The 19654-nt window shown below is 51.8% G+C and overlaps 1 protein-coding gene across 1 annotated transcript; it reads right to left on the bottom strand.

Moving 5' to 3' along the window:
* Nucleotides 1–4716: 4716 nt before the first annotated feature.
* On the bottom strand, nt 4717–11694 carry LOC138521898 (tumor necrosis factor-like). Its single transcript, XM_069635058.1, has 4 exons — nt 11179–11694; nt 10012–10054; nt 9518–9583; nt 4717–6837 (listed from the first exon to the last, which is right to left on the bottom strand). The coding sequence occupies exons 1-4, from the start codon at nt 11371–11373 to the stop codon at nt 6428–6430; spliced, it is 714 nt and encodes a 237-aa protein (XP_069491159.1). The 5' UTR covers nt 11374–11694; the 3' UTR covers nt 4717–6427.
* Between the last annotated feature and the right edge of the window lie 7960 nt (nt 11695–19654).

Genomic DNA, 19654 nt, shown 5'->3' with positions numbered 1-19654 from the left:
TTGCAGTGAGGTGGCTGCAATGAGCTGGGTTTGAGGTGAGAGAGCTTGCCGTGAGGTGGATGCAATGAGCTGTATTTGGGTTGGGAGGGTTTGCGGTGAGGTGGCTGCAATGAGCTGTGTTTGGGGTGAGAGGGCTTGCAGTGAGGTTGCTGCAATTAGCTGGGTTGGAGGTGAGAGGGCTTGCTGCAATGAGCTGGGTTTGAGGTCGGTGGGCTTGCAGTGAGGGGGCTGCAATGAGCTTAGTTTGGGGTGAGAGGGTTTTCAGTGAGATGTCGGTGAGGAGTTGAGTTTGAGGTGAGATTGCTTGCAGTGAGCTGGCTGCAATGAGCTGGGTGTGAGGTGAGAGGACTTTCAGTGAGGTGGCTGCAATGATCTGGGTTTGGGGTGGGAGGGCTTGCGGTGAGGTGGCTGCAAGAGCTTGGTCTTAGGTGGGAGGTGTTTGCAATGAGATGGCTGCAATGAGCTGGGTGTGAGGTGGGAGGGCTTGCAGTGAGATGTCGTTGAGGAGTTAAGTGGCTGCAATGAGCTGGGTTTGAGGTGAGAGAGCTTGCAATGAGGTGGCTGCAATGAGCTGAGTTTGGGGTGAAAAGGCTTGCAGAGTGAGATGTCGTCGAGGAGTTGAGTTTGAGGTGAGAGGGTCTGCTGTGAGGTGGCTGCAATGAGTTTGAGGTGAGAGGGCTTGCAGTGAGGTGGCTGCAATGAGCTGGGTTTGAGGTTAGAGGGCTTGCAGTGAGGTGGCTGCAATCAGCTGAGTTCTGGGTGAGAGAGCTTGTAGTGAGTTGTCGTCGAGGAGTTGAGTTCTCAGTGAGAGGGCTTGCAGTGAGGTGGCTGCAATGAGCTGGGTTTAGGGGGAGAGGGCTTGCAGTGAGATGGCCGCAAGGAGGTGGGTTTGAAGTGAGAGGGCTTGCAGTGAGATGGCTGCAGGAGTTGGGTTTGAAGTGAGAGGGCTTGCAGTGAGATGGCTGCAAGTAGTTGGGTTTGAAGTGAGAGGGCTTGCGGTGAGATGACTGCAGGAGGTGGGTTTAAAGTGAGAGGGCTTGCAGTTAGATGGCTGCAAGGAGTTGGGTTTGAAGTGAGAGGGTGTGCAGTGAGATGACTGCAAGGAGTTGGGTTTGAAGTGAGATACCTTGCAGTGAGATGGCTGCATGGAGTTGGGTTTGAAGGGAGGTGGCTTGCAGTGAGATAGCTGCACGGAGTTTGGTTTTAAGTGAGCTGGCTTGCAGTGAGATGGCTGCAATGAGCTGGGTTTGAGGTGAAAGGGCTTGCAGTGAGGTTGTTGCAATTAGCTGGGTTTGAGGTTAGAGGGCTTGCAGTGAGGTGCCTGCAATCAGCTGAGTTTGTGGTGAGAGAGCTTGCAGTGAGTTGTTGTCGAGGAGTTGAATTTGACGTGAGAGGGCCTGTAGTGAGGTGGCTGCAATGAGTTTGAGGTGAGGGGGCTTGCATTGAGGTGGCTGCAATGAGCTGGGTTTGAGGTGAGAGGGCTTGCAGTGAGATGCCGTTGAGGAGTTGAGTTTGAGGTGAGAGTGCCTGCAGTGAGGTGGCTGCAATGAGTTTGAGGTGTGAGGGCTTGCAGTGAGGTGGCTGCAGTCAGTTTGAGGTGAGAGGACTTGCAGTGAGGTGGGTGCAATGAGTTTGAGGTGAGAGGGCTTGCAGTGGGGTGGTTGCAAGGAGTTTGAGGTAAGAAGGCTTGCAGTGAGGTGGCTCCAATGAGCTGGGTTTGAGGTGAGAGGGCTTGCATTGAGGTGGCTGAAATGAGTTAGAGGTCAGCGGGCTTGCAGTGAGGTGGCTGCAATTAGTTTGAGGTAAGAGGGCTTGCAGTGAGGTGGCTGCCAAGAGCTGATTTTGGGGTGAGTGCTTGCAGTGAGGTGGCTGCAATGAGCTGAGTTTGGGGTGAGAGGACTTGCAGTGAGGTAGCTGCAATGAGCTGAGTTTGAGGTGACAGGACTTGCCGTGAGGTAGCTGCAATGAGCTGAGTTTGGGGTGAGAGGGCTTGCAGTGAGGTGGCTGCAATGAGCTGAGTTTGAGGTGAGAGGACTTGCCGTGAGGTAGCTGCAATGAGCTGAGTTTGGGGTGAGAGGGCTTGCAGTGAGGTGGCTGCAATGAGCGGAGATTGGGGTGAGAGGACTTGCCGTGAGATGGCGGCTAGGAGTTGAGTTGGAGGTGAGAGACCTTGCAGTGAAATGCCACAGCTGTCGACAAAGGCAAAGCAGAGGTTCCCACTGTGCACACCAGCGGCACGGCCTCCCATTGTGACTTGTGTCAGGTTCACGCGACTGCACCTAACATATTGCCCAGGCTCTGGGTGCCTCGCGTGAGGTCTCGCGTTTGGTTCTGAAGACCTCCTCTGGAGTCCTGTGCCTTGTTCTACAGGACAGTGCCTGTGTTCAAGGCGTATCTTGCGTGTTGGGCCGGATCCCAGAGATGGCATCTGTCTCCTTGAGCACAGGAGAGCTGCCAAGGTGCTGCCAGCTCGCCGGCGGAGCTTTCATTGAGGCGCAAGGACCTTCGTGTGCATTGTCTGGGGATGCAAACATGTCATTTTGCTACGTCTGGGAGTATAAAATAAGACGTGTGTGTTTGTGCGTGCGCGTGTGTCAGTCTGTGTGTGTGTATAACTATGTGTGTGTGTCTCTCTGTATATGTCTGTTTGTGTGTCCGTTTGTGTGTTTGTGTCAGTCTGTGTGTGTGTGTCTGGCTATGTCTGTGATGTATGTGTGTATGTGTGTGTGTGTGTCAGTTTGTGTGTGTGTGAGCGTGCGCGCGTGTGTTTCAGTCTCTGTGTGTGTAACAGTCTGCATGTGTGTGTGTGTGTGTGTGTGTGTGTGTGTGTGTCTGTGTATGTCTGTGTGTGTGTCAGTTTGTGTGTTTGTGTCAGTCTGTGTGTGTCTCTGTGTATGTGATGTATGTGTGTATGTCAATTTGTGTGTTTGTGGGTGCGTGCGTGTGTTTCAGTCTCTGTGTATGTAACAGTCTGCATGTGTGTCTCTGTGTATGTCTGTGTGTGTCAGTTTGTGTGTTTATGTCAGTCTGTGTGTGAGTGTCTCTGTGTATGTGATGTATGTCAGTTTGTGTGTGTGCACGCGCTCATGTGTGTCAGTCTGTGTGTGTATCTGTCTGTGTGTGTATCTGTCTGTGTGTGTGTAAGTTTGTGTGTGTGTGTGTCAGTCTGTGTGTGTGTCTCTGTATGTCTGTGTGTGTGTCAGTCTGTGTGTGTGTCTGTGTATATCTTTGTGTGTGTGTGTTTGTCTCTGTGTGTGTCTCTGTGTATGTCTGTGTGGGTGGAATGCACATGTGTTAGTGTCTGTGCAAGAATGATTTAGGGAAAATGAGAAAGAGCGTCCAAAAAAGGCATCAGGAGTCTGGAAAACACAGGTGAGTGCTTGACCCAAAGTAAATGCAGAGCTGGAGACTAAGTAGCATCCATGATATTAAAGAGGGTAGGCACGTGAGCCAACTTAGCATTTTCTTCCGAAGCCTCTCAATGGGTAGCCTCCTTTCTGCAGAATCTGGTCAGCTGCCTTTGCTCAGAAATTGCAGAGGCAGCAATGGCTCAGATTGAATGAGGAGTCCCCCAGGGAGCAAGTCTCTCGCCCTGTTTCTACAATGTTTTCACTGTTCCCTTCTTTACCCTGCGTGAGCAGGAAGATATCTGCCTTCTCCAATTTTGCAGATGATACGCAATGTATCATCCCATTGAGTGGTGATCATGTACGAGATGAAGAGCGCATCAAGAAAGCATGCACATGCATAGAAAATTGGATGGTGCAGAATACTGAATAGATCAAAACACTGAATAGATCAAAAACCGAACTTATGATCGTGGGATCCCCCAGTCGGATTTCCAAACTGGACACTATGTACAGCAACTTCCAGCTCAGTGAAGTTAAGGTTCACATACTGAAGAAGATCAAGTCCCTAGGGGTGATCCTGGACCAGCACCTCTGCATGAAAGCCCATATGGGGAGTGTGGTTTCCAGAGCCGCTTATTACTTAAAACTATTTGCCCATCTTCGACCTATGATCTCACAGACCAATGCAGAAACAATGGACAGAGCCATAGTGGGATCCAAAATGGATTATTGTTGCAGCTTGCTGACTGGCATCAGCAAAACTGAATTAAAGCGACTCCAGGTCATCCAAAATGAAGCACTGCAGGTAGTTACAGGTCTTGCTAGACGGGACCATGTTGCACCAGCTGGAAGATCACTGCACTGGCTGCATGTAGAGTCGAGAATTCAATATCGTCTCCTCTTTGTTACTTTAAAGGGTCTCCTGGGCATTGTGCCCTGTTACTTGAATGAACTTCTTATCCCCAAGCACACTCCCCGGTCTCTCAGATCCAATGACACTAAAAGTCTCATGGTCCCGAGAAGTAATTCAAAAAATGCTGAAAAAGGAGCTTTTGTTATTGCAGCCATGGAATTGCCTGCCACTTGACCTAAGGCTGGAAACTAAACTTGAGCGCTTCAATAAAAAGCTCAAAACATGGTTGTTTGAATAAATCTCTTCTAAATCAACCCTGGCCACTCACCTGGACTGTTTCTTTAGATGTGTTTCTCTGTTGTATTTGTCTTGTGTGCGTCATCATGCCTATGGGCTCATTGCTGAGCATAATAAGTTAATTAAACTAAACTAAACTAAAACTGGATGGGTTGTACAGTCCTCACTGTTTATGGTTAGCCATGTGTGAAAGGAGTGCCACGATTACATGCAGGATACAAATCTCCAGTTCAAGTTTATTCCACTAGAGCCAACATACATCCAAACACATGCACAGGAGAACTCCCCTTTGCAGTTCAGACATAAATATAGAGTTTCACATTTCAATACAGAAGCAAAAAGGTGAACCTCCAAGATGCCAGAGTGAGACAGCATTTCAACAATGCAAACATGTGACTTTAACATAAATCAGCATTGATTGGCATAAACCAACGTGTGTTAATATAACACATAACGATGTTGCAAGAACATACATTTGAGATATACACCATAGCCACGGTAACAGCAGGAATGGGATTGGAGGATCCCTGCCAGCATAGGACATAAAGCATGCGACAATAAATATTATTGGAACATATTGTTGTATTAAGTCTCACCAAAAACTTGTAGTTACCGTTTATAGATACCTGAATACATTTTAGGTGCAGCGGTACTCAACGTACAGGGTTTGAAATTGCGGGTATCTGGGAGATATTTAGCTCCTGCTTCTAGCCTAGAAGAGCCTGGTTAGCTTGTCATCAACAGCTACCAGGAGCTACCTGTGGCTCCTAAGGCCAACTGGTGCCTTCCAAACATGTAAATGTAACATTTGCTTTGAGTATTTGAGAATAATGATAAAGAAGAATTAGAACACATCTAATATACATTTAAACACAATGGTTCATACAAAATAGATACACATTTAAAGGGGCATCTCTGGTAGCTCCTGGTTCCCCTGCGGTAGCTCCTGCCTACAGGGTGATGCCCGACACCCAGGAGCTGGTTTTAGCACCTATCATCGAATCTCAATGTTGAACCCTGATGTAATGTCACAGCTTAAATCATAATTATGGTGCTCAACTGTGACACTGACGCATACGTCATGGTCATCCTTTTGATGTATTTTGTAATTAAGATAATGCTGTTCTGCAAACTTAGAGAGCTAGAAACATATATTTATCACTGACTGGATGCATATAACACATTGCCTCAAATCATAGAGGATACCGGCCCACTGGGACTGCCATTTGATGGAGATGTTTTGTTGGCGTTGACACCAAAGGGCACTCGACATAGTGGAGTGGTTTCAAAATGGCTGCTGCAGCGCTGCATCATGTAATATACATAAGTCATAAAAGGTTCTCTTCCATTCCATGAGTAAATTTCATGGACTGTAAATGTAAACTCATCAAAATTCATAATTTTATACACTAGCATTTACCCTGCCAACAGCAGAGGAAATAACCACAATGTGATACACATGATACGGGTATATATCTTGCCATAGAGACTTCTCAGAAGCAGATTCTTCACAAGAGTTGATGGCATCACTTGGGCAGATATGTCAGGCCAGCCTGCCACCGCTGGTCTTCCCTTGGATTCCACGGAAGGCCACGCTTGATTCCAAAACTGCCTTTTGATGTCACAAAATACAAAATATAGCTATACAAATAGGCATAAATATATTAATAAATAAATATTTAAACATACAATCTTCTATAAAAAAAAAATAAATATGCGCTGAGAGTTCATTTGCTTTGCTTTGGTTTTCTTACTTTTTAACTGTTTTAGTTTTCATTGAGTATTCTTTCAGATTTTTTGTATCTCTTCTGTTTCAGTTTCCTTATGTCCACTGGGTTATTCACCCACTTGTTTTCTTTCTTCCTTTCTTCCTTTCTTTCTTTCTGTCTTTCTTTCTTCCTTCCTTTCTTTCTTTCTTTCTTTCTTGTTACATTGCAATAACTCCGAAATAATTCTGGGCGCCCTTTGGGTCCAAGTTAGCGATCTGGGTTGTGCGTGTGGAGAGGACATCCCCTTCCTCCAGGCTGAAGACTGCACCCTGGTAGATGCTTTCATACCAGTGTTGTCCATTGGGGGAGGTGCTCTCGCAGGCTGACTTGGTGGCACTCAATAGGGGCATGTCGACGGAGTAAGACTCTGAGCGCTTGTAGACAGAGTGCATCAGGTAAAGGCTGCCCTTGGCGGGGCACTGCCCCCCATAGTAGACCACCTGCGTGTACACGAAGTAAAGGCCCCGGGCGGGGATGACCAGGGTGTTGTCTTCCAGCCTCATCCCGTTTTCCATGAAGGCGTTGCCTCGGTCTGAGATCCAGCGCAGGCTCTTGTGGCTGAGGTCAGCTGCCAGGACAGAAAGGGAATGGGAGAAAGTTAGAGTGAGTTGCCAATGGTAACGCGACAGCCTATCAGAGGGATCAGGTGGGCAGACAGATGGAGATGGAGGATGGCCAACAAATCACCAGCAAAGGAATGGGGAGATAGACTGGTAGGGACAGCTCGTAGGTGAGGATGAAAAGAAAAAAGGCCAGTGGAAAGAGAGGATCATGGGACTAGAGGGGGCGATGAAAAGAGGGAATGGCAGAAGAGGAGGTGAACGAGAAGATGAATGAAGTCAAAGAAGAACAAACAAAGAGTGAGAGAAGTGAAAGAGTGGCAGGCTAGTTTAAAGAGAGATAGATGGATAATAGGAGGACAAGGCAAGGACGGACAAAGGGATGGACCCAAAGAGATCAACAGAGAGATGGAACAATGGAAATAGAGATGGATGGGTGGTCGGACGGATGGAAGGGTGAATGGGTGAATATTAGCATTGATAGATGGATGTATGGATGGGTGGGTGTGTGGATGTATGAATATTGGTGTGGATGGATGGGTGGGTGAATGGATGGATGAATAATAGTGTGGATGGATGAATATTGGCGAGGATGGATGCAGATTGGCGTGGATGGATGGATAGATAAGATATGATATTTTATTTATATCGCGTCCATACACACAAGAGTTGAAGGAATTGTGGACCCAGGCCCCAGAAGGCCTTGTGAACAATGCAAAGGTTCTTAAACTTAATCCTTGCAGCCACTGGGAGCCAATGAAGCGATTTCAGGGCTAGGGAGATATGATCCCTGGGTTTGAGGCCAAGGACAAGTCTCGCAGTCCTGTTCTGGATGAGTTGCAAAGGGCGGAGAGACAGTGAGCTTCTGGGGGAAGGAGAGGAAAGGAAGAATACCTCTGAGGAGGTGCAGTTGGCAGTTTGAATTTTTAGAGACGTCAGAGATGTGGGCAGAGAAGGAGAGCGTGGAATCAAAGATGACCCCTAGGTTCTTAGCCTCAAAGGTGGGGGTAGGAGGAGGGCCAAGGGAGGCCGTCGAGAGAACGACAGGAAAGGAGGGAGAAGGTGTGCCAATAAGGAAGATCTCTGTCTTACTGGCATGAAGGCAGAGGTCGTTGGCAGTGCACCACTCCTGGATTGCAGAAAGACAGTCAGAGATGAGAGAGGGAGAAGAGAGGAAAGCCTGAATACAAGCTGAGTGTCATCCACATAGCACTGAAAGTTGGAGTAGGGAGCAGCAATACAGTGGACGAGGAGTGACAGGTATTGCTTGAAAAGCCATGTAAAGATGGATGGATGGGTAGGTGGATGGATGTAAGGATGGATTGATGAATATTGGCATGGATGGATGGATGGATGTAAGAAAGGATGTAGGGATAGGTTAATATTGGGATGGATGGATGGATGGATGGATGACTATTGGCATGGATGGATGTAAGGATAAGTGAGTGGATAGTGGCATGGATGGATGGATGAATATTGGCGTGGATGGATGGATGAATTGATGTAAGGATGGGTCAGTGGATATTGGTGTGGATGGATGGATGGATGAATATTGGCGTGGATGGAAGGATGGATGGATGAATACTTGTGTGGTGGATGGATGGATGGATGGATGAATGGATGGATGGATGGATGGAAGAATGCATGAATATTGGTGTGGATGGATGGATAAATATTGGTGTGGATGGATGGATGGATGAATATTGGTGTTGATGAATGAATATTGGTGTGGATGGATGAATGGATGAATATTGGAGTGGATGGATGAATGCATGAATATTGGTGTGGATGGAATGATGGATGAATATTGGTGTGGATGAATGAATATTGGTGTGGATGGATGGATGGATGGATGGATGGATGGATGGATGGATGGATGGATATTGGCGTGGATGGAAGGATTGATGAATATTAGCGTGGAATGGTGGATGGATGTAAGGGTGGATGAATATTGGCAAGGATGGATGTATGGATGGGTCAGTGGATAGTGGCGTGGATGGATGGATGGATGAATATTGACATGGATGGATGTAAGGATGGGTGAGTGGATAATGGCATGGATGGATGAATATTGGCGTGGATGGAAGGATGGATGAATATTGGTGTGTATGGATGGATGAATAATGGGGTGGATGGATGGATGAATGGATGGATATTGGCATGGCTGGAAGGACGGATGAATAATCGGGCGGATGGATGGATGGATGGATGGATGGATGGATGGATGGATGGATGGATGGATGGATGGATGGATTTTGGCGTGGCTGGAAGGATGGATGAACATTGGCGTGGATGGATGGCTGGATGGATGGATGGATGGATGGATGGATGGATGGATGGATATTGGTGTGGATGGATGGATGAATATTGGCGTAGATGTAAGGATGGGTGAGTGGATATTGGTGTGGATGTAAGGATGGATGAATACTGGTGTGGAAGGACGGATGGATGGATGAATGTGGGCGTGGATGGAAGGATGGATGGATGGATGGATATTGGCATGGATGGATGATGGGAGGGAGGGACAGGCATTGGCATGGTAGGTTGGGATGGGTTGCTGAATGGAAGGGCAGCTTGTTGAGGTTCACGCTTGGTGTAGGTGGCTTGGAAGGGGAAACAGTGTGGCAGGAGGATGGGAAAGGCAGCCTGAGAAGGGGTGGAGCTCTCTACACCCCCTCATCTCCTTACCTATCAGGTGGGCGGCGGGTTTCTGCGATTCCATGGCCTGGAGTTTGAGCTGCTGAGGAATGGGACCTGGAGGAAGAAAGGGGGGTCAGAGTTAGACCCTCAGGTGGAACAGACATCACCCTCACAAGCCTCACAATGCAGCGTGTCCCTACGCCCCCCAGCATGAAACCAAGCCCCTTAACAAACTCCCGCTAAACTGGCGCCCATATATCAGTCCACGGGGGGCAACGTCCTATCAAATGCCCCCGACCCCCAAAATCAGCTCCCTGGAATTGCTGGTGGGAGAACAATCAGCGCAGATGCTGTATACTGACTGGCGGACAATGGGAGGCTGAATGGCGTAACCTAACGCGCTGATTCTTAACAGACAACATGTGACCTGCAGTTTACACACACACATCTCCGCAGAAGTCCCCAACCCACCGAGCTGCCTTCTCATTGGATATATAAATGGGTGGAATTGATGAAATCGTAGACCTGGGCTTAACACTTACTTAAATGCGGATCCGCCGGCGAGTTCTGGTGCTGCCAATCGGACTAGCGGGACAAAACAAACAGAACATTTTAATTTACAGAATGTCGGACAGAAAACTTGTCAAAAACATATGAAAGCAGTTATTGGTCATTGACTTGCGGGGATGAGGGTAGAAAGGGGAAGTGGGGGGACACAGTTGTATTGAATCAAACAGAATACAGCGAGAAACTTAGCAGTAGTAGTGATGGAAAGTCTTCTTCTCGGCTTGTTCCTGCCCTCCTCGTCCCTTGGTGGTTGCACCCACCTGGCACGCCCACACCTGCTGCCCATCCACCACCTTTGTACAGGACTATGGTCCCCGCCACACCCCCCACCCCCTCTCCACCGCTGGGTTCCCAGCATCTATTTCCTCGCTCATCCCTTTCTCCTCCAGGTCTGGACGCCGCTGGCGGGGGCGCAGGAGGGTCAGGCCCGGGTGCTCTGATGCCACTGCCGTGGTGATTGGGGGTGGAGGGGGCGGGGGTCGCAAGAGGCCAGGCGCGGATCAGGAGGGGGCCCCGCTCTGCTTAACAGGAGAAGCGCTCGGATTCCGTGTCCTGAGTTCTCAGGCGACGGTGAGCGCATCCTGGCGCGGGGCCAAGCCGGAAACTCCGCACACCTGTGCCAGCATGAGCTGTGCCAGCATGAGCTATGCCAGCGCTGCTCTGCCTGGCAGCTATGCACGGCTGGGGCTGCCACCCTGGGGGCGACGCTGAGAGCAGCCTGGGGGCTTCAGATGAGAATGAGGGATACTGGCGGACACCAGCATCTCTACCCTGGAATTCAGAGAGCGGGTGGAGGCATGGAACGACGGATTGGACGTTTGCGATTCTAGGCGCTATGGCAAGGTGACGGAAGCTGCCAGACTGGGCAACGAATTGCATTATTAAGGAGGCACACGTCTGTGCCAGTGAATAAGACCCCACACGGACTCTCCCGTGCCAGTCACTACTATCAGGACTTCTTAGCGGTGTTCCTGGCCTCGAAAATCCTGGCAGGAGCCCATCAATGTATGCATTAAACACCACTCCTCCAGGCACTACAAAGACTCCAAACGATGCACGTGGCCAGGAAATGCATCCCCAGACCAGGCCGCATTCTGCAAGCTCAGAAAAGCCAACGAAAGGAGCGTGGCAGCGTATCTCACCTGCTTGGAGGCGCTGTGGGGGGAGGGGATGACCTGGAAGAACAGCAGAGTCAAGACGACGGTGGCACCGGCTAGCGCCGCGAAAGACATAGCGGCCAGCCACCGCCAGCACCTGTTGTGGCGCGGCCGGGAGGTGTCTCGCTCCACCTGCAGCCCCCCCTTCTCCATGTCGTGGAGGAAGTTCTCGGTGCTCATAGTCCTTGGTGTCCCTGGATGAATGGATGAATGATGGACTGGTGCACGGCTTCAAGGCGCTGCCCTTCCAGGCTCTGGGCTCTTTGCGTATAGTCAGCTCGTGCCCCTCTTGCTGCCCTTACTCTCTCCTGGCACTGGCTGGGTATTCTTCTTTCTTGCCACTCCTTGGGTTAGGCTTTAGCCAGGATGCCTGTACTCACAGCTGAGCCGCCTCTTGGTTCCTCGTGAGTGCTTGCAGGATGTGTTCTTGTTTGTGTCAAGCTGAGACAGGCGCCCTTTTAAAGGGCGCCCTGCACTGGGGCGCTGCTGGAGATCGGAGAATTCCCGTGACATCAGCCTCCCCAGAGGAAGGACACCCATTGGCCGAGAGCGCCTGTTCCTCTTTCCCTTTCAGCTTGCCCCGCCCCCAGCTCCTCCATCAGAGGCCGCCAGCCAATCACCGAGCGCCCCACGCAGTAAAGGAAACTTCAAAAAGAGGAATCAAAACCTAGTGGAATTAAATGACACTGGCGAAAAACTAGCAAATAAAGGCCTCTTTCGGTTTTGGGTCGCAACTGTAAAGGTTTATTCCAAAATGTCTCCTTTGTGGCATACCCGCCACCCACCCCAAATACAACTGACCCCTTCCTGACCCACTGCACAGTGCTGTAGTCTAAAGTGCCTCGACTCCGGTGACTAGGAGCTATGGCTGTGCAGAACAATAGCTGAGGCCGTGGCGGTTTCCTCCATGCAGTTTGAGGACAGAGGAAGGCTTCAGTTATTGTCCCCTCCAGGGGGCTTCGGGGCCCCCGTACCGGGTTATGCGGGAAGGGTTCTCCCTACAGTCCGACCCCTGCACCCCCAGGGTGCTACAGCATTAAAGTGACCAGTCTGCGGCATAAACAGGCGCATTCTGCGTCGCACATGTTGCCAGTCTGCGGCATAAACAGGCGCATTCTGCGTCGCACATGTTGCCAGTCTGCGGCATAAACAGGCGCATTCTGCGTCGCACATGTTGCCAGTCTGCGGCATAAACAGGCGCATCCTGCGACGCACAGTGCCATTAATTGCTTCCTTTTTGCAGCATGTCTGTTATTGGCCGCAGGGTCCTAGAGATTTCTAGAAAGAGGAAGTGGGTGAGAGGCTGCCAGGGAGCCAGGTTGTCATAATGGCACCTTTAGTAAGTGGTTTCTGCTATCAAGTTAACAGAAAGAGTGCCAGATGTCCACAGCTTGACAGAACATAGTTTGTTTTGCTCTGCTTTTTTATTTAATGTGCTTGCCTATTTAAAATTAGTAACTTCATTGATTTGTACCAGTTATAATAGGGAAAAGATCCCCCTTCTGTGTTCTCCAAGCACCCAGCCCCACTCACCAACACTCCCAACTCACACCTTAGGCTCTCCAGTCCCACCTGCAGTGTCAAGAGCTTCCTTCTCTCTCTCCTTCTGCATCTTGCGCCCGACTGCCCGCTTCCCCTATCCTTTCTCCCAATCTGCAGCTCGCTCCCTCACCCCAGCCCGCCACTCCTCCTCTGCTCGCTCCCTGTCCTCTTTCTGGCCCTCCTCTCCCGCTCTCTGGCCCACCTCTCCCGCTCTCTGGCCCATCTCTCCCGATCTCTGGCCCACCTCTCCCACTCTCTGGCCCACCTCTCCCGATCTCTGGCCCACCTCTCCCACTCTCTGGCCCACCTCTACCGATCTCTGGCCCACCCCTACCGCTCTCTGGCCCACCTCTCCCACTCACTGGCCCACCTCTCCCACTCTCTGGCCCACCTCTCCCGCTCTCTGGACCTCCTCTCCCGCTCTCTGGCCCACCTCTGCCACTCTCTGGCCCACCTCTCCCATTCTCTGGCCCACCTCTCCCGATCTCTGGCCCACCTCTCCCACTCTCTGGCCCACCTCACCCACTCTCTGGCCCACCACTCCCGCTCTCTGGCCCACCTCTCCTGCTCTCTGGCCCACCTCTCCCACTCTCTGCCCACCTCTCTCGATCTCTGGCCCACCTCTCCCACTCTCTGGCCCACCTCTCCCGATCTCTGCAGAGTGTAATAGCCACCTGTAGGCCAGTGCTGGGTTAGCTCTCTCCTCCAGATGACTTGAGGACCAGATAGAATGTGTGCAGAGTGTAATAGCCACCTGTAGGCCAGTGCCGGGGTAGCTCTCTCCTCCAGATGACTTGAGGACCAGATAGAATGTGTGCAGAGTGTAATAGCCACATGTAGGCCAGTGCTGGGTAGCTGTTTCCTCCAGGTGACTTGAGGACCACAGTGCAGGGTTAGGCCAGATAGAATGATGTGTGCAGAATGTAGTAGCCACCTGTAGGCCAGTGCTGGGGTAGCTGTCTCCCCCTAGTGACTTGAGGACCACAGTGCAGGGTTAGGCCAGATAGAATGTGTGCAGAATGTAGTAGCCACCTGTAGGCCAGTGCTGGGGTAGCTCTCTCCTCCAGGTGACTTGAGGACCACAGTGCGGGGTTAGGCCAGATAGAATGTGTGCAGAGTGTTGTAGCCACATGTAGGCCAGTGCTGGGGTAGCTGTTTCCTCCAGGTGACTTGAGGACCACAGTGCAGGGTTAGGCCAGATAGAATGTGTGCAGAATGTAGTAGCCACCTGTAGGCCAGTGCTGGGGTAGCTGTCTCCTCCTAGTGACTTGAGGACCACAGTGCAGGGTTAGGCCAGATAGAATGTGTGCAGAATGTAGTAGCCACCTGTAGGCCAGTGCTGGGGTAGCTGTCTCCTTCTAGTGACTTGAGGACCACAGTGCAGGGTTAGGCCAGATAGAATGTGTGCAGAATGTAATAGCCACCTGTAGGCCAGTGCTGGGGTAGCTCTCTCCTCCAGATGACTTGAGGACCAGATAGAATGGGTGCAGAGTGTAATAGCCACATGTAGGCCAGTGCTGGGGTAGCTGTTTCCTCCAGGTGACTTGAGGACCACAGTGCAGGGTTAGGCCAGATAGAATGATGTGTGCAGAATGTAGTAGCCACCTGTAGGCCAGTGCTGGGGTAGCTGTCTCCTCCTAGTGACTTGAGGACCACAGTGCAGGGTTAGGCCAGATAGAATGTGTGCAGAATGTAGTAGCCACCTGTAGGCCAGTGCTGGGGTAGCTCTCTCCTCCAGGTGACTTGAGGACCACAGTGCGGGGTTAGGCCAGATAGAATGTGTGCAGAGTGTTGTAGCCACATGTAGGCCAGTGCTGGGGTAGCTGTTTCCTCCAGGTGACTTGAGGACCACAGTGCAGGGTTAGGCCAGATAGAATGTGTGCAGAATGTAGTAGCCACCTGTAGGCCAGTGCTGGGGTAGCTGTCTCCTCCTAGTGACTTGAGGACCACAGTGCAGGGTTAGGCCAGATAGAATGTGTGCAGAGTGTAGTAGCCACTTGTAGGCAAGTGCTGAGGTAGCTGTCTCCTCCTGGTGACTTAAGGACCACAGTGCAGGGGTAGGCCAGATAGAATGTGTGCAGAGTGTAGTAGACACCCGTAGGCCAGTGCTGGGGTAGATCTCTCCTCCAGGTGACTTGAGGACCACAGTGCAGGGTTAGGCCAGATATAATGTGTGCAGAGTGTAGGTGCCACCTGTAGGCCAGTACCGGGGTAGCTGTCTCCTCCAGGTGACTTTTGGACCACGCTGCAGGGTTAGGCCAGATATAATATGTGCAGAATGCAGTAGCCACCAGTAGGCCAGTGCTGGGGTAGCTGTCTCCTCCTAGTGATTTGAGGACCACAGTGCAGGGTTAGGCCAGATAGAATGTGTGCAGAGTGTAGTAGCCACTTGTAGGCCAGTGGTGAGGCAGCTGTCTCCTCCAGGTGACTTAAGGACCACAGTGCAGGGTTAGGCCAGATAGAATGTGTGCAGAGTGTAGTAGACACCCGTAGGCCAGTGCTGGGGTAGCTCTCTCCTCCAGGTGAATTGAGGACCACAGTGCAGGTTTAGGCCAGATAGAATGTGTGCAGAGTGTAGTAGCCACCTCTAGGCCAGTGCTGGGGTAGATCTCTCCTCCAGGTGACTTGAGGACCACAGAGCAGTGTTAGGCCAGATAGAATGTGTGCAGAGCGTAGCAGCCACCTGTAGGCCAGAGCGGATGTAGCTCTCTCCTCCAGGCGACTTGAGGACCACAGTGCGGGGTTAGGCCAGATAGAATGTGTGCAGAGTGTAGTAGCCACATGTAGGCCAGTGCTGGGGTAGCCCTCTCCTCCAGGTGACTCGAGTACCACAGTGCAGGGTTAGGCCAGATATAATGTGTGCAGGATGCAGTAGCCACCTGTAGGCCAGTGCTGGGGTAGCCCTCTCCTCCAGGTGACTTGACGACCACAGTGCGGGGTTAGGCCAGTTAGAATGTGTGAAGAGTGTAGTAGCCACCTGTAGGCAAGTGCTGAGGTAGCTGTCTCCTCCAGGTGACTTAAGGACCACAGTGCAGGGGTAGGCCAGATAGAATGTGTGCAGAGTGTAGTAGACACCCGTAGGCCAGTGCTGGGGTAGATCTCTCCTCCAGGTGACTTGAGGACCACAGTGCAGGGTTAGGCCAGATAGAATGTGTGCAGAGTGTAGGTGCCACCTGTAGGCCAGTGCTGGGGTAGCTGTCTCCTCCAGGTGACTTTTGGACCACTCTGCAGGGTTAGGCCAGATATAATGTGTGCAGAATGCAGTAGCCACCTGTAGGCCAATGCTGGGGTAGCTGTCTCCTCCTAGTGACTTGAGGACCACAGTGCAGGGTTAGGCCAGATAGAATGTGTGCAGAGTGTAGTAGCCACCTGTAGGCCAGTGCTGAGGCAGCTGTCTCCTCCTAGTGACTTGAGGACCACAGTGCAGGGTTAGGCCAGATAGAATGTGTGCAGAGTGTAGTAGCCACCTGTAGGCCAGTGCTGGGGTAGCTCTCTCCTCCAGGCGACTTAAGGACCACAGTGCAGGGTTAGGCCATATAGAATGTGTGCAGAGTGTAGTAGACACCTGTAGGCCAGTGCTGGGGTAGCTCTCTCCTCCAGGTGACTTGAGGACCACAGTGCAGGGTTAGGCCAGATAGAATGTGTGCAGAGTGTAGGTGCCACCTGTAGGCCAGTGCTTGGGTAGCTGTCTCCTCCAGGTGACTTGTGGACCACTCTGCAGGGTTAGGCCAGATATAATGTGTGCAGAATGCAGTAGCCACCTGTAGGCCATTGCTGGGATAGCCCTCTCCTCCAGGTGACTTGAGGACCACAGTGCAGGGTTAGGCCAGATAGAATGTGTGCAGAGTGTAGTAACCACCTGTAGGCCAGTGCCTGGGTAGCTCTCTCCTCCAGGTGAATTGAGGACCACAGTGCCGGTTTAGGCCAGATAGAATGTGTGCAGAGTGTAGTAGCCACCTCTAGGCCAGTGCTGGGGTAGCTCTCTCCTCCAGGTGACTTGAGGACCACAGAGCAGTGTTAGGCCAGATAGAATGTGTGCAGAGTGTAGTAGCCACCTGTAGGCCAGAGCGGGGGTAGCTCTCTCCTCCAGGCGACTTGAGGACCACAGTACAGCATTAGGCCAGATACAATGTGTGCAGAGTGTAGTAACCACCTGTAGGCCAGTGCCTGGGTAGCTCTCTCCTCCAGGTGAATTGAGGACCACAGTGCAGGTTTAGGCCAGATAGAATGTGTGCAGAGTGTAGTAGCCACCTCTAGGCCAGTGCTGGGGTAGCTCTCTCCTCCAGGTGACTTGAGGACCACAGAGCAGTGTTAGGCCAGATAGAATGTGTGCAGAGTGTAGTAGCCACCAGTAGGCCAGAGCGGGGGTAGCTCTCTCCTCCAGGCGACTTGAGGACCACAGTACAGCATTAGGCCAGATACAATGTGTGCAGAGTGTAGTAGCCACCTGTAGGCCAGAGCGGCGGTAGCTCTCTCCTCCAGGTGACTTGAGGACCACAGTGTGGGGTTAGGCCAGATAGAATGTGTGCAGAGTGTAGTAGCCACATGTAGGCCAGTGCTTCTCCTCCAGGTGACTTGATGACCACAGTGCGGGGTTAGGCCAGATATAATGTGTGCAGGATGCAGTAGCCACCTGTAGGCCAGTGCTGGGGTAGCCCTCTCCTCCAGGTGACTTGACGACCACAGTGCGGGGTTAGGCCAGATAGAATGGGTGAAGAGTGTAGTAGCCACCTGTAGGCAAGTGCTGAGGAAGCTGTCTCCTCCAGGTGATTTAAGGACCACAGTGCGGGGTAGGCCAGATAGAATGTGTGCAGAGTGTAGTAGACACCCGTAGGCCAGTGCTGGGGTAGATCTCTCCTCCAGGTGACTTGAGGACCACAGTGCAGGGTTAGGCCAGATAGAATGTGTGCATAGTGTAGGTGTCACCTGTAGGCCAGTGCTGGGGTAGCTGTCTCCTCCAGGTGACTTTTGGACCACTCTGCAAGGTTAGGCCAGATATAATGTGTGCAGAATGCAGTAGCCACTTGTAGGCCAGTGCTGAGGCAGCTGTCTCCTCCAGGTGACTTAAGGACCACAGTGCAGGGTTAGGCCAGATAGAATGTGTGCAGAGTGTAGTAGACACCCCTAGGCCAGTGCTGGGGTAGCTCTCTCCTCCAGGTGAATTGAGGACCACAGTGCAGGTTTAGGCCAGATAGAATGTGTGCAGAGTGTAGTAGCCACCTCTAGGCCACTGCTGGGGTAGATCTCTCCTCCAGGTGACTTGAGGACCACAGAGCAGTGTTAGGCCAGATAGAATGTGTGCAGAGCGTAGCAGCCACCTGTAGGCCAGAGCGGATGTAGCTCTCTCCTCCAGGCGACTTGAGGACCACAGTGCGGGGTTAGGCCAGATAGAATGTGTGCAGAGAGTAGTAGCCACATGTAGGCCAGTGCTGGGGTAGCCCTCTCCTCCAGGTGACTTGAGGACCACAGTGCGGGGTTAGGCCAGATATAATGTGTGCAGGATGCAGTAGCCACCTGTAGGCCAGTGCTGGGGTAGCCCTCTCCTCCAGGTGACTTGACGACCACAGTGCGGGGTTAGGCCAGATAGAATGGGTGAAGAGTGTGGTAGCCACCTGTAGGCAAGTGCTGAGGTAGCTGTCTCCTCCAGGTGACTTAAGGACCACAGTGCAGGGGTAGGCCAGATAGAATGTGTGCAGAGTGTAGTAGACACCCGTAGGCCAGTGCTGGGGTAGATCTCTCCTCCAGGTGACTTGAGGACCACAGTGCAGGGTTAGGCCAGATAGAATGTGTGCAGAGTGTAGGTGCCACCTGTAGGCCAGTGCTGGGGTAGCTGTCTCCTCCAGGTGACTTTTGGACCACTCTGCAGGGTTAGGCCAGATATAATGTGTGCAGAATGCAGTAGCCACCTGTAGGCCAGTGCTGGGGTAGCTGTCTCCTCCTAGTGACTTGAGGACCACAGTGCAGGGTTAGGCCAGATAGAATGTGTGCAGAGTGTAGTAGTCACCTGTAGGCCGGTGCTGAGGCAGCTGTCTCCTCCTAGTGACCTGAGGACCACAGTGCAGGGTTAGGGCAGATAGAATGTGTGCAGTGTGTAGTAGCCACCTGTAGGCCAGTGCTGGGTTAGCTCTCTCCTCCAGGTGACTTAAGGACCACAGTGCAGGGTTAGGCCAGATAGAATGTGTGCAGAGTGTAGTAGACACCAGTAGGCCACTGCTGGGGTAGCTCTCTCCTCCAGGTGACTTGAGGACCACAGTGCAGGGTTAGGCCAGATAGAATGTGTGCAGAGTGTAGGTGCCACCTGTAGGCCAGTGCTGGGGTAGCTGTCTCCTCCAGGTGACTTGTGGACCACTCTGCAGGGTTAGGCCAGATATAATGTGTGCAGAATGCAGTAGCCACCTGTAGGCCATTGCTGGGGTAGCCCTCTCCTCCAGGTGACTTGAGGACCACAGTGCAGGGTTCGGCCAGATAGAATGTGTGCAGAGTGTAGTAACCACCTGTAGGCCAGTGCCTGGGTAGCTCTCTCCTCCAGGTGAATTGAGGACCACAGTACAGGTTTAGGCCAGATAGAATGTGTGCAGAGTGTAGTAGCCACCTCTAGGCCAGTGCTGAGGTAGCTCTCTCCTCCAGGTGACTTGAGGACCACAGAGCAGTGTTAGGCCAGATAGAATGTGTGCAGAGTGTAGTAGCCACCTGTAGGCCAGAGCGGGGGTAGCTCTCTCCTCCAGGCGACTTGAGGACCACAGTACAGCATTATACCAGATAGAATGTGTGCAGAGTGTAGTAGCCACCTGTAGGCCAGAGCGGGGGTAGCTCTCTCCTCCAGGTGACTTGAGGACCACAGTGCGGGGTTAGGCCAGATAGAATGTGTGCAGAGTGTAGTAGCCACATGTAGGCCATTGCTGGGGTAGCCCTCTCCTCC

The sequence above is a fragment of the Ambystoma mexicanum genome, chromosome 13, assembly GCF_040938575.1.
Source record: "Ambystoma mexicanum isolate Mex_15411 chromosome 13, UKY_AmexF1_1, whole genome shotgun sequence".
Classification (NCBI taxonomy): domain Eukaryota; kingdom Metazoa; phylum Chordata; class Amphibia; order Caudata; family Ambystomatidae; genus Ambystoma; species Ambystoma mexicanum.
This window is presented reverse-complemented; position numbering and strand designations above follow the sequence as displayed.

Excerpts from the sequence above, each read along its gene's own strand:
- LOC138521898 (XM_069635058.1), bottom strand. The coding sequence starts at position 11,373 with ATGAGCACCGAGAACTTCCTCCACGACATGGAGAAGGGGGGGCTGCAG. Across the intron at positions 10,055-11,178 it reads CCCACAGCGCCTCCAAGCAG|TCCGATTGGCAGCACCAGAA; the intron begins GTGAGATACGCT and ends TTGTCCCGCTAG. Across the intron at positions 9,584-10,011 it reads GCCGGCGGATCCGCATTTAA|GTCCCATTCCTCAGCAGCTC; the intron begins GTAAGTGTTAAG and ends TTCTTCCTCCAG.